This window comes from Rutidosis leptorrhynchoides, chromosome 4 (genome assembly GCF_046630445.1).
Source record: "Rutidosis leptorrhynchoides isolate AG116_Rl617_1_P2 chromosome 4, CSIRO_AGI_Rlap_v1, whole genome shotgun sequence".
Taxonomy (NCBI): domain Eukaryota; kingdom Viridiplantae; phylum Streptophyta; class Magnoliopsida; order Asterales; family Asteraceae; genus Rutidosis; species Rutidosis leptorrhynchoides.
This window is the reverse complement of record NC_092336.1, coordinates 226,468,505-226,481,098: the sequence shown is the minus strand read 5'-3', so window position 1 is coordinate 226,481,098 and position 12,594 is coordinate 226,468,505. Positions and strand designations below refer to the sequence as shown.

The 12,594-nt window shown below is 31.2% G+C and overlaps 2 protein-coding genes across 2 annotated transcripts; one reads left to right on the top strand and one right to left on the bottom strand.

The window, feature by feature from the left end:
* The first annotated feature begins 329 nt into the window (after positions 1-329).
* LOC139841443 (probable transcription factor PosF21) lies at positions 330-2,066 on the top strand. Its single transcript, XM_071831661.1, has 4 exons — positions 330-871; positions 972-1,104; positions 1,200-1,284; positions 1,771-2,066. Exons 1-4 carry the CDS (start codon positions 330-332, stop codon positions 2,064-2,066), a joined length of 1,056 nt encoding a protein of 351 aa, XP_071687762.1.
* Positions 2,067-3,011: 945 nt separating this feature from the next.
* LOC139843345 (electron transfer flavoprotein-ubiquinone oxidoreductase, mitochondrial) lies at positions 3,012-9,706 on the bottom strand. The gene is made up of 18 exons (XM_071833423.1): positions 9,208-9,706; positions 8,426-8,502; positions 8,152-8,258; positions 7,365-7,446; positions 7,016-7,124; positions 6,853-6,899; positions 6,686-6,760; positions 6,435-6,551; positions 6,277-6,345; positions 6,065-6,157; positions 5,829-5,931; positions 5,222-5,346; positions 4,759-4,808; positions 4,593-4,659; positions 4,377-4,456; positions 3,546-3,674; positions 3,413-3,479; positions 3,012-3,297 (listed from the first exon to the last, which is right to left on the bottom strand). Exons 1-18 carry the CDS (start codon positions 9,620-9,622, stop codon positions 3,214-3,216), a joined length of 1,896 nt encoding a protein of 631 aa, XP_071689524.1. The 5' UTR covers positions 9,623-9,706; the 3' UTR covers positions 3,012-3,213.
* Positions 9,707-12,594: the final 2,888 nt, after the last annotated feature.

Here is a 12,594-nt window from a genome sequence, read left to right as displayed (position 1 = left end):
ATCATGCATTACACTCATTTTTCAATCTTATTGTAGGGTTTCTTGAAATATACATGCTTTGTTATTTGAATCATATTAATGTTCTTTAATCTCTCAATCTCATACTGGGTCTCAGTTTTTAAATTTGTTATTACCATATAAGAATTATTATAATTATAATAATTATACTAATTGAATAAATTAATTAAATAATTTATGTAATTGTGAATTCTGTACAATATAATTTGTAACTTTAATGATAATAATAATAATATTATGTATATATGTTAAATTTTTAGGATTTTTTTTTTATTTCTTTAGGGTTTGAACTTTTCAAGATTTTGCTGTATATGGAAAATAATCAATCCCATAACCCTTGTGGAATGAATACCTTGCCACCTTTTGGCAGTAAAGAAAGTATGAAATCCGACTCGATTATGTCACCCGAAAAGGGGTTTGGAACCGCGACTGAAACGGGTCAGTGCAGTCATGATGATATAAGCAGAATGCCTGATACCCCACCTAAGTATACGGGCCACAGACGAGCCCATTCGGAAATATTTACATTACCTGATGATATTAGCTTTGATTATGAAAGTGATCTTGGTATTGTGGGTGATGGTCCTGAAGAAACTGAAGAAGATTTGTTTTCTATGTATGTTGACATGGAAAATTTGAAATCTTCATCTGCAAAACCGGGCCCACAAGTTGAAGATTCATCTAAAACGTCTGCAACATCGTTACCTGAACACCATGTTAAACATCAGCATACAATGTCTATGGGCGAGAATACATTTAAGCAGGAAGACGCGTCTTTAACTGACTATAAAAAGTCATTGTCTGCTACAAAGCTTGCTGAACTTGCTATCGTTGATCCAAAGCGTGCAAAAAGGTCGAAAAATGATACTAAACTTTTTTTTTTAAGTTAAAGCTGATAGTTTGTATATGAATGATCTAAAAGTTTTTTATTATTATTATTATGATATGATTAGGATATGGGCGAATAGGCAGTCGGCTGCAAGATCAAAGGAACGGAAAATAAGATACATCGCTGAGCTTGAAAAAAAAGTCCATGCGCTGCAAACAGATGGAACATCAATGTCTGCTCAGTTAAACCTTTTGCAGGTTTGTGTATTCTAAGTTTGTTATTATTAATTTTTTTCGATTAGTTAATTCAGTTATTCCAGGTTTTTTTTTACGTTTGATTGTATCGTTTTCAGAGACAGACGCATGGTTTGTCAGCTGAAAACAACGAACTGAAACTGCGTATACATGGCATGGAGCAACAGGTTAACTTACAAGATGGTAAGTTGTTGACTATATTTTAGGCAAGGTTGCAAAATTGGCTATTGGAGAATCAATCGGTCGGAACTTTGGAAAGAGTAATCGGCAAGTCGGGGATTAATCGGGGATTTACTAGATTGTACTTTATACATTTAAATATTAAATTTCTAAAATTATGTGTAAATATAGAAGAAAACTATAAACATAAACTTTAAAATAAGTGTCTAAATTTGTTTATTTTGTTCAAAAACTCTAAAGTTCTAGTTTAAATTTATGTTAAAATATTGAGTAATTTTGAATTTGACTGACATTTGATTACCAAATTCGCTTTTGACCCATCAATCGACGTTGACTGATTAATTAAACGAATTTTGTAAAATCAGAACGGACTGCTCTAAAAAAAAAAAAAAAGAGTAATCCGGGAGCAATCAGGTTTTTTACAACAATGATAGTAATTATATATACATTCTTATGTATGTATACTTTGTTGTTGTTGTTTGTACTTAGCTTTAAATGATGGGCTGAAGAAGGAGATACAACATCTGAAAGTAGTTACAGGTCAGAATCTCACAAATGGTGGACCAGTGATGAATTATCCTCCACCTTTTGGACTAAACCAATGGTTTCACCCTAACAACCAAGCAGCAGCTACGCAAACAATGTTAACGGCTCAACAGTTTCAGCAACTCCAGATTCAATCCCGGAACCAGCATCAGCATCTATTTCAACAACCACAATTTAATCAGCAGCAACAGCATCAACGACAACAATTTCAGCAGCAACAGCAACAAAAATTTGGTTAAAAATTTGGTACATTTTTAAGTGTTAAAAAATTGGTACATCTTTTAAGGGTTATTTTCTAATTTCTAATGGTGTTAATATTGTGTTAGATTAGTTAATAGGATTGTTTTTGTACTACCTCCCAAAAAAGAGTACTCATTTAACTTTTGGGTGAAATTTTTTGCAGTATGCCTGTTAATACATCTAACAGACTTTCAACAGATTGCAACTTCTTTTTCTCTTAGACAAATTTACTAAAATAGTCCCTGTATTTTGTTCAATACTTCTGATTTAGTCCCTAGGATATTTTTACTTGCTATCATAGTCTTTGTCGACTAGGGGTGTTCATCGGTCCAGTTTTCGGTTTCCTCGATTTTGAAAATTTTAGAATCAAACGAAAAACAAACTGAAAATTAAATTCAATTCCAAAACCGAAACCGAACCAAGAACCGACTTTGAATTCGGTCCAGTTTCGATTTTTAACCGAAAAACTGATAAAATCATAATTTAATCAAAATAAACATAAAATTGACTTTGTTTTCCAATTTTTTTGGTTTTAAATAGATTTCTAGGCTAGATAAATTAATAATTAAATATATTTTTGGTCAAATTCGGTTTTGAATTCGATTTAAATGAATTCAAACAAGTAAAACCGAAAACCGAATTCAGATTTGAAATCAGAATTCAGTTTATTTCCGGTTTGGTTTCGATTTGATTTTCGGTTTAAACGGTTTGAAACCAAATATTGAACACCCTATTGTGGTATGCAAATCTTGCTTATATATAGTCCTTCGTACTGATAGTCATCTATCTAACTCATTAATCTTATCATGTTTAAATCACGTGAGGGTAAAATCGACATTTTCTTTTTCATTCCTTTATCAGCTTTCTCTCTTTTCTTCTATCATTTGAACAAACTTGCAAACCCTAAATCCTTGGAATTTCTATGACAACCGAAAAATATCGGATTGGACTTTTGATATATTTAAGAGTGGTACATAATACAAACTTGAACTTATCCATGTGCAAGTACTCAACTAGGAACAAACATGGAAATCATCTGTAACATTTTTTTATGATTTTATTAGTTATTTGGCAATCGAAGTTTATTCGAAGTAAGCTGTACACGAATTCCCACTTGTCATACTCCTAATATTGACCACAACTGGTTCACATTACTGAGTAGCCGGGACCACCTCCTCCTTCTGGAACTGTCCATTCGATGTTCTGCTTCGGATCTTTAATATCACAAGCCTGCACCTCGTAAGAAAATCAACAATCAACTTCAAACGATTTTCAAATATTAAATATATAACCCAACTCATACCACAATATTCTTTTTGTTGGTGTAAATAGAAAAACAGATCACCTTGCAATGCAAGCAATTTTGGGCATTAATCTGCAGCTTCAATTGACCATTGTCATCCGCAACGTACCTGAATAAATAAATAAAAATGTTAAAGAAATTCAAAGTGAAAAAGTGAAATCGAGCAGTAACTTACTCGTATACACGTGCTGGACAATATCGTGATTCTGGACCACCGTATTTTGGTAAATTTACGAGTTCTGGAATCTTAGGGTCCCGCAAGCGAAGGTGAGCTGGTTGGTCATGATCATGATTTGTATTGCTCCTATTCAACAACCACACAAGACAAATTTAGACAAGAAAGATAAATATGATATTTGAATTGAAGATATATTAAAATGCTAAAGGATCTACGAAAGTAATATCTGTTAGAAATTATGTTTGGTTTTAACAAACTTATGTGCTAATGTAATTGAAAATTGTAATCATTATTATCGAACAAAATAAAGTTTTGGCAAAACTGTTTTTAGGGTAAACTGCACAAAATAGAAAATAATGATGGTATGATTATCGGTTATAGAAATCATCTACAAAATTATCACTAGTCGAAACTACCTCACAATTTTTTCATATTTTAAGTAACATTTAGCCTGACATGTCACATTTTTTCTTAATTTCTAGGTAAAATATTACTGATTATGAAGAAACTGATAGTTGGTATTTGTTACTGATAATTTTGGTAGTTGATATCTGGAAGAGGCAAACAAGAGGATTGTTCATTATTATTTTATGCAATTTTCCCTATTTTCACTGTAAAATCATCTTATTTATAGAAAGAAAAAAAAAATGAGATAAGCAACAAAAGGACATATTTAAGAAATGGTACTTAAGAAAACACATCACGTTCTGATTAAACATTAAGCTTATTTCAGTCTTATACAAAACTAGTTTAACTTATTTTTACGATGCAATAACTTCCCATATAACATGACAGATAATCAATCATGTATGCAAATACATCTATTACCTGTACAAGGACGTCGGCACATCAAAACTAACAATCCCATCTGGTTTTGGGTATTCAATCGGTGAACATTTACTCGCTTCCTGTGTACATGAGCAAAGTAGTTTTGTAACTATCAGATATAATGAGTTATAGTAGAGCTTTGTTAAGCTTTTGGCACTATATTTTTTTATATTTAACTAGAATAAAAGTATAGAATGAAGGGAAAACACTCCTTACATGTGTTGATTCATGGTCTGGTTTACCATGCTTCAATGTAAATGGAGCTCTTCCTTTTAGCAGATAGCTACCAAAGTGAAAATAGACGAGTTAGAAAAAAAAAAGAAAAGGAAAGGAAAATATACGAGTGACGTTTATACGTAACAAAAAGGGAACGAGATCTTACTGTTCAACACCACTTATAGCCATTCCAGGAAAAAGCCCGTACTCAAATGCCTGAAAAACAAGTAATTTTGAGCGCAAGTCAGATTGGGTTGAACCACCGACACTTTTCCCGATTTTTGAATTTACTAAAATTTAAAAATGTGAATCAAAAAATCGTACTACAGATAAAATTTCAGCTAAAGTGATTTAGGAAGTTACGTATATGTTTTCATAACCATATATTTATGAGTTTTTTAATACATAGCCCTTAAGAAAATAATTTGAGCATAAGTGGTGGTACATTATAGTTAGTGTATTGGTTCTTAGGAAGTTATTGTAGTGGTTATTTATAATTTATAACATAATAAAGCATGTCTTAAAAGCTTAAGCATAGCCTTTAGGGGCTATGTTTAGATAAATTCTATATTTATTTAAGAACAAACTATAGAAAGAAAATAATAATAATAAAAGAAACAGCAATTAACTGGACGATAGTTGCGTGCACGTCGAAGCTCTTCCCATATCCATGAAGTTTTTAAGTTCTCCCAGTAGGTTTTCATACTTGAGCCCTCGTGAAGGACTCCAAAAGCAGATTCTGCAGCTAACATTCCTATAACAGAATATATTATATAATTATTATTATTAATTATAAATGGATGGATAAATCAACAATTCAAAATTTACCCTGTGTGTTTATGTAGCATATGGAGGTGGCTAGAAAGAAAGGTAGGTTAAGAAGCGATATAACACGTTCAGTTCACAATAGGTCAAATGTTATTTGTTAGTATACGGGTGAATCAAGCTGGGTTAGGTTCACTAGAAAAAACTTTTCGTCCTACTTTAATCATTTTTATATGCAATTGCAACAGTGATAATCTAATTATAATCTTTAGATAAAACAGTTTTCAGGATGTATGCAATATATAAATAGATGTTTAAGCATTTTGGCAGATAAATTTGACCTGTTTACTTTTAACTATTAGTATTAAATTTGATTTAACCCACATCAAAAAGTTAATTGACATCTCTGGTTGTAAAAAATGTTTCAGGAGTGACAACTCGAATCCAAGCATGATATAAATTTTGTATTACCTGACTTCATTGCGGTATGCGAACCCTTTATTTTCGGAACATTTAAGAACCCAGCCGAACAGCCAACAATTGCTCCCCCAGGGAACACTGGATATGGAATAGACTGAAAAATTAACTAGCATTATAAAATATACAACTTTTTTTATTCCCGAATGGTCCTTTAGCTTTAAATATAAATGCACTCAATCCTAATTAGAGTAAACTTCACAACAATACAAGGTTAAATTCACATGCACCTGAAAACCGCCTTCGTTTAAAGTACGGGCACCGTATTGAAGAACCGTTCCATTCTCTAGAAGAGGCCTGATGGTGGGATGACTTTTGAGTTTCTGCAGAAAAAAAATGTTACATTTCAATCTAATACGATTTATGTAATTATAATAAGGTTAAGTAACCTGAAGAACTAAAACATAATAGTAAAAGAATCAATTGCAGTTTTCAGAGTTACCTGAAATTCTTCATAAGGACTAAAGAAGGGGTTGTGGTAATTCAATGCACACACCAATCCAATCGAAACCTGCATACATTTATGCCAAATAAAAACACTACAGAAATCTTGGAAACGAGTAAGTACAAAAAAAATAATAAAAAGTTGAAGTTGCTTACTTGTCTATCTTGCATATGGTATAAAAAGGATCCGCCGTAAGTTTTGTGATCTAATGGCCAACCGAAAGTATGAACCACAGCACCGGGTTTATGTTTGCTAGCATCGATTTCCCATACCTAGATAATAGAAACAGTATGTAAATAAAAAAATATTTATAATATAAAAAGGTTGTTCTTGATTCATTCTGAAAGGAATATGATATAGATATAAAGCTAAAACAGGTATATAGTTCTAAATTAAGTTGACTCGCCTCTTTTATTCCTAATGCGTAAGTTTGGTGTTGTCCCTGCCCTTTCTTTCTGAGATCGAATTTTTTTATTATTTTCTGTACATAAAAGCATAACATTATATTAAATTAAATATTACAGAATAACAAAGTAAATTAGCATATGATAGCATCAGGCAATTTTAGGTAACCTCTGATAATGAACCTCGACACCCTTCAGCAAAAATATTTATACGACCTGAAAAGAAGTGTAGCGTATGTTTCACATTGTTCCGTAATTAATAATTAATATTAATAATCATAATTAATAAAATAAGATTAATAATGAGAGAAGAAAATATGGATGGATGGTACCTTTTAATTCCACGCCAGGCTGATAATTATCTTTCTTAGAACCATCCTTGCCAATTCCCATGTCATTAGTTGCAATGCCGATAACATTTTCATTTTCATCGAACAAAATCTGCTCAAATATGAATTACCTAGCTCATTATAGCAACACGGGCGTCCAAATGACAGTTAAGTGTGGTTAGCCAAAACACTTTTTGCCCAAATCATTTATTGAAGAAACATGTCTAATGTGATGACAACAATTATCGTAAAATTTGGCCTGTTATGTTTCCTTTTAGGTTTTGCAACTTTTAAAGATTAAACCGAGAACAAACCGCCCATTGAAAAGTAATGTCTTGGTAAGACAAGGTACCTCTTTAGCTGCAAAGCCCGGGTATATTTCAACCCCTAATTCTTCAGCCTTTTGTCCCAACCAACGTACTAACTGACTTAAACTAATAAAAAATAGACATATCAGCAACATCCATTTGATTTAGAAAGACAGGATGATAATGACGTATAGAAAGCAGTGTTGCAGCGCTCAGAATTACTAGGCGAGTACTTCGTTAAACTTGGTCAGACTCAGTCAAAACTCGGAGAAAACTTCGGATTACTCGGAAAAATCGGCCAAAATTCAGCCAAAGCTCGGGATTACTGGGAATATAAGTCAAAATTGGTTAAAACTCGGTCAAAATCGGTCAAAGTCAAACTTGGCCAGAATCCAAGTACTCCATCAGTTCTCCCCAAGTTTCCGAGTAGTACCTAAAAAGTCCTGACCAAGTACTCCTCGAGTAGCGAGATTTGCAACCTTGATAGAAAGATGACAAACTAAACCGGTGTGATGTGTTATACGCATGTAAGTATAAGCATGCATGAAATTACCTAATGTACACTGACTATATTGAATATAACCAACACACGAACATTTTATGTCAAACTAATAAACAACGTGGCCCATCGTAGAACGTAACAACTGTTTAAACTGAAAAAAGTAAAGTAGTAAAACATGATAGAATCTGTTACCACAAGTTTGAAATACGTGTTCAGCTTAATATCTACTAAATACACAGAATGTATGGTTCATCACAACTTTCGCAAAAAATAAGCTAGGTCATAATGGGTAATATACCGCAGTGAGTTGGAAAAGAGTATTCAATTACCTTATAACATAGTTTCCTCTATTATCGAAAGGATTTGGTAGTGGGATTGCATGTTTTTTAGTAAGTAACATGAACTTATCAGAAGTAACCCCAACACTGATTGGCGCCTGCACAAACGTTTTTTTTTATTATTATTATATAAGTAAATCAGTATGAAGATAGTCATTTAACAGCATATCATCAATAGACAACAATTTAAATTTTGTAGCAATCATAAGGGGTAGCTTCGTCATTTTAACTTGAACACAAACCAAGTAGAAGAAATTGAATCTACCTCCTCCTCTCTCCAGTTTGGAATAAGTTCATTCAATGCACGGGGCTCAAATACATTTCCCGATAATATATGTGCACCTGTAAAAAATTTAGAAGTTTGAAATATCTGAAGGTTTCAAATTAAAACCATGTGGATATACACTTCAAGCATTAAATAAATCGAAATGAGAGAAAGTTGATATCAGTCTATAAATTCTTAGTAACAAACGTTAAACAGACCATGGTTGTAAAAGTCCACCGACTAGTCGGGATTCTGAAGTAGTCAGACTACTCTCCGAGTTGGCCAATATATTAGGTCAAAGTTGTTAACATTTCAACTTAAACGGTCAAAGTTGGTTTATTAATTCAAAGTCGAATTTATGGGGTCAAAATCGGTCAAAGCAAGTCAAATACAGTCAAAATTCTCCAACTTGGCTGCTTTATCCCTATAAAGTCCCGATTAATCTAATCCCCGACAGCGACCTTTACACCTTTATATAGACTTAAACCTCAAAAGTCAAAATGTGGCAACAGAGCTAATTTGCATCCTATGGTTCAGCATACAAAGCTTCTTTTGATCATAAAAGACAACAATTATATATTTTTTTCAACATCAATAACATATGTAGCATTTTAAAAGCACAAAAATAACACACAAATAGTAATAAAAATTTATCTCAATTAAAAGTTAAACCAAATAATATAATTATAAATAAATGTACAAAACATAATAATCATAAATTCGGCACAATATCACTGACCAACTTACTATTTTAATAACATAAATCAAAAGTCAAAACATACCTACTTCAGCCCCTTTCTCAACAACACAAACTGATAAATCAAAATCTTTTTCACGGCACAGTTGCTTCAACCTTATCGCCGCCGATAACCCTGCTGGCCCACCGCCGACAATAACCACATCATAATTAATACACTCACGAGCTGCTCCTGCTTCACTACTAAATTTTTTAATCCCTAATCTCACAAACCCATTCAAATTTAAATCAAACCCACTATTTATTTTCGATTTTAGATGATGCCCAGATGTAGAAGTTTGATTAGAACACTTGAACGGAAATGGGTTGATTTCAAGTTTTGATTTTTTTGATGATGATAAAGAAAGTGGTTCTTGATAGTTAGTGGAATATGAGGTGGGTACAACTCTTCTTGATTTTAATTTTGATTTTGAGGGGAAAGAAATGATCTTTTTGAACATTATGATTATGGTATACAAGAAATTGTTCAAGGATGGATGATTTTGTGTTCAGGAGGGTTTTTTTGAGGGGGGAAATCGGAATTGGCAAATTTTCCATTTTTATTTTTCTGTACTTATATTTGCATCTATCCTTTAATAAATAAACCATGTGTCGCACAAACATTATTAAAAGACAAAATTACAAGGACAGTCCCTTTAATTTGTACCAAAATACAGTCATTTCCTAAACTTTTTTGCACAAGGTCGGTCCATGTGGTTTGCATATATTGCAAGGACAGTCACTCTGTCAAATGCACGTTAAGTCCCTCATATGCCAAGCACGTGAGAGTAAAATAATCAATTTTTCTCTTTTTATCACCATTCATCTTCTTCAACACTCTGACATTACAACACATACAACATACAGTGCATATATTGATATGTATACAACATAAATTCATATATGCACATAACAATCAAAATCTAAAAAATAACCAAATTAAAAAACAATAGAAAAATACAGATATGAAATATTCTTGTTATGGGTTGGGTTGGCGGGACAACAACGGATTAAAAGTCTAACATTTTGTTATGCGCTGGCTAGACTAGACAACGACGGATTAAAGGTAAGATAGATTTGAGTTTAAGCGGCACAGGACCTTCGATCTATCATAGGGTAGATTACTAACGAATTCATTTTATTGAAGCGTAACCAAGGTTGTAGAATTCGGATCTCGGGGAGATCTCGTTTGAACTTTTTTAGGGAGATCTCGGCATCTCGGAATAATCTCGGGGAGATCTCGGACGTTGACTTACGTTGACTTTATAGTTTTTTTAATAAAAATATACATAAAAACATAAATATATTTATATTTATATACATTTTTATGAGATTTCACAAAAATTTCTGAGAAGTGAGCGAGAAAATCTTAGAAATTAAGAATTTTATAAGAAAATCTTACAAATTAGCAAGAAAATCCGAGAAATCGTGGCTTTGACTAAGTTTGACCCGTTGACCGAGAAATCTCAGGAGATGAACATCTCTGTGACGACCCGGAAATTTTCGACCAAATTTAAACTTACTCTTTATATAATTTCGACAAGATAAGCAAAGTTGTAATGTTGAGACTCGAAAATTTTGAACTATTTCATATATTCAATTGACCTTCGATTATTCTCGACGATTCACGAACCACTATCTGTAAATAAATACATATATATTATATATATATATATATATATATATATATATATATATATATATATATATATATATATATATATATATGAAAGAGAAACTTATGTGATTTAATTCATTTGTGTAAATAAAAATAATATATGATTTATTTGTTGGAAAATAAATATGTAAAATAATATGCGATGTAGTGAAAGATATTATTATAAATATATAGATATATACATAATTATATATATATATATATATATATATATATATATATATATATATATATATATAATTATGTATTATATATATATAATTATATATACATATATATATATATATATATATATATATATATATATATATATATATATATATATATATATATATATATATATATATATATATATATATATGTATATATATAATTATGTATATAAATATTACTTGTAAATATATAAAATTATATTTATTTATTTAAATATATATATTAATATATTTATTTATGTAATAAAACATGTTAATAAAATGTATATATATATATATATATATATATATATATATATATATATATATATATGTATGTATATATATATATATATATATATATAATTATGTATATAAATATTACTTGTAAATATATAAAATTATATTTATTTATTTAAATATATATATTAATATATTTATTTATGTAATAAAACCTGTTAATAAAATGTATTTATATATATACATATTGTATATTGAAAATAAATGATTTTGAGCTTAAATAGTAAACGATTGTAATACTCGATTGGCGTTTCGCTAGTGTTCATATAGATCTAATATGAGTTTATGAAGATGCAATATAAACGTTGAACTGTAAATCGATTACGAAGATTATAGGTTTGACAAAAATATTTTTTTACCTTTTAGTTTAAATTTTAGTACTCCGTACATATTATTTGGAACAGAAAATAAATAATTAACGAACCTTTTTGATCAGGTTTCAAACAGTTAATGACCAAAATATATAAATGGACTTAATTTAAAAATGTGAGATTTTTAGGAACACTTTTATATATTAACTGTTTAGCAATGGACCACGATTTAGCATTCCGAGAAAAAGTGTCGGTACAATCAAACAAGAGTTAGGCTGCTAACTATTTGAATGATTAATTCAATTACTTTTGTTTTCTGGTTTCTTTTCTATCTACTAACACTTATACATGTATATTATATATATAAGAGTTACATATGCAAAATGAAAGAGGAGTTTCATCCTCTTCTTCTTGTTTCATCGATCAAGCAACACCATCCATCGCCACCTTCACCTCCGGCACCCCACAACCACCATCAATCGAACACCATGATTACCATCACTACTACACGATTAAATCCAAAACCCACATAAAATCATAATTGATCACAATCATCATCAACTACTATCTTCTCGAAATCTTCCTGCAACAAACCATATAATTTGTTGTTGATCTTCTGCATCTTTTTCGATTCATAACCAAACCAACACCACAGACCCCCTATAATCATCTCTCTCTCTCTCTCTCTCATCTTCTCCCTCACTCACTGTTTCTGTTTTGTCTACGGTCAAGAACTCAAAACAACCACCACCGTGAATCAATGTAAAAGGCTACTCCATCTCTATTAAACTGCCATCCCCACTATAAATCACCGTTGCTACAGCTGCAAGTTACTGTTGAGCTGCTACTTTAATTTTTTTTCTATTCTTCTTCAACAACCAACACATCGAAGAGGACAGCTACAAGATAATTGTTTCCTATCCGAGCACCACACACAAACCGCCATGATTCGC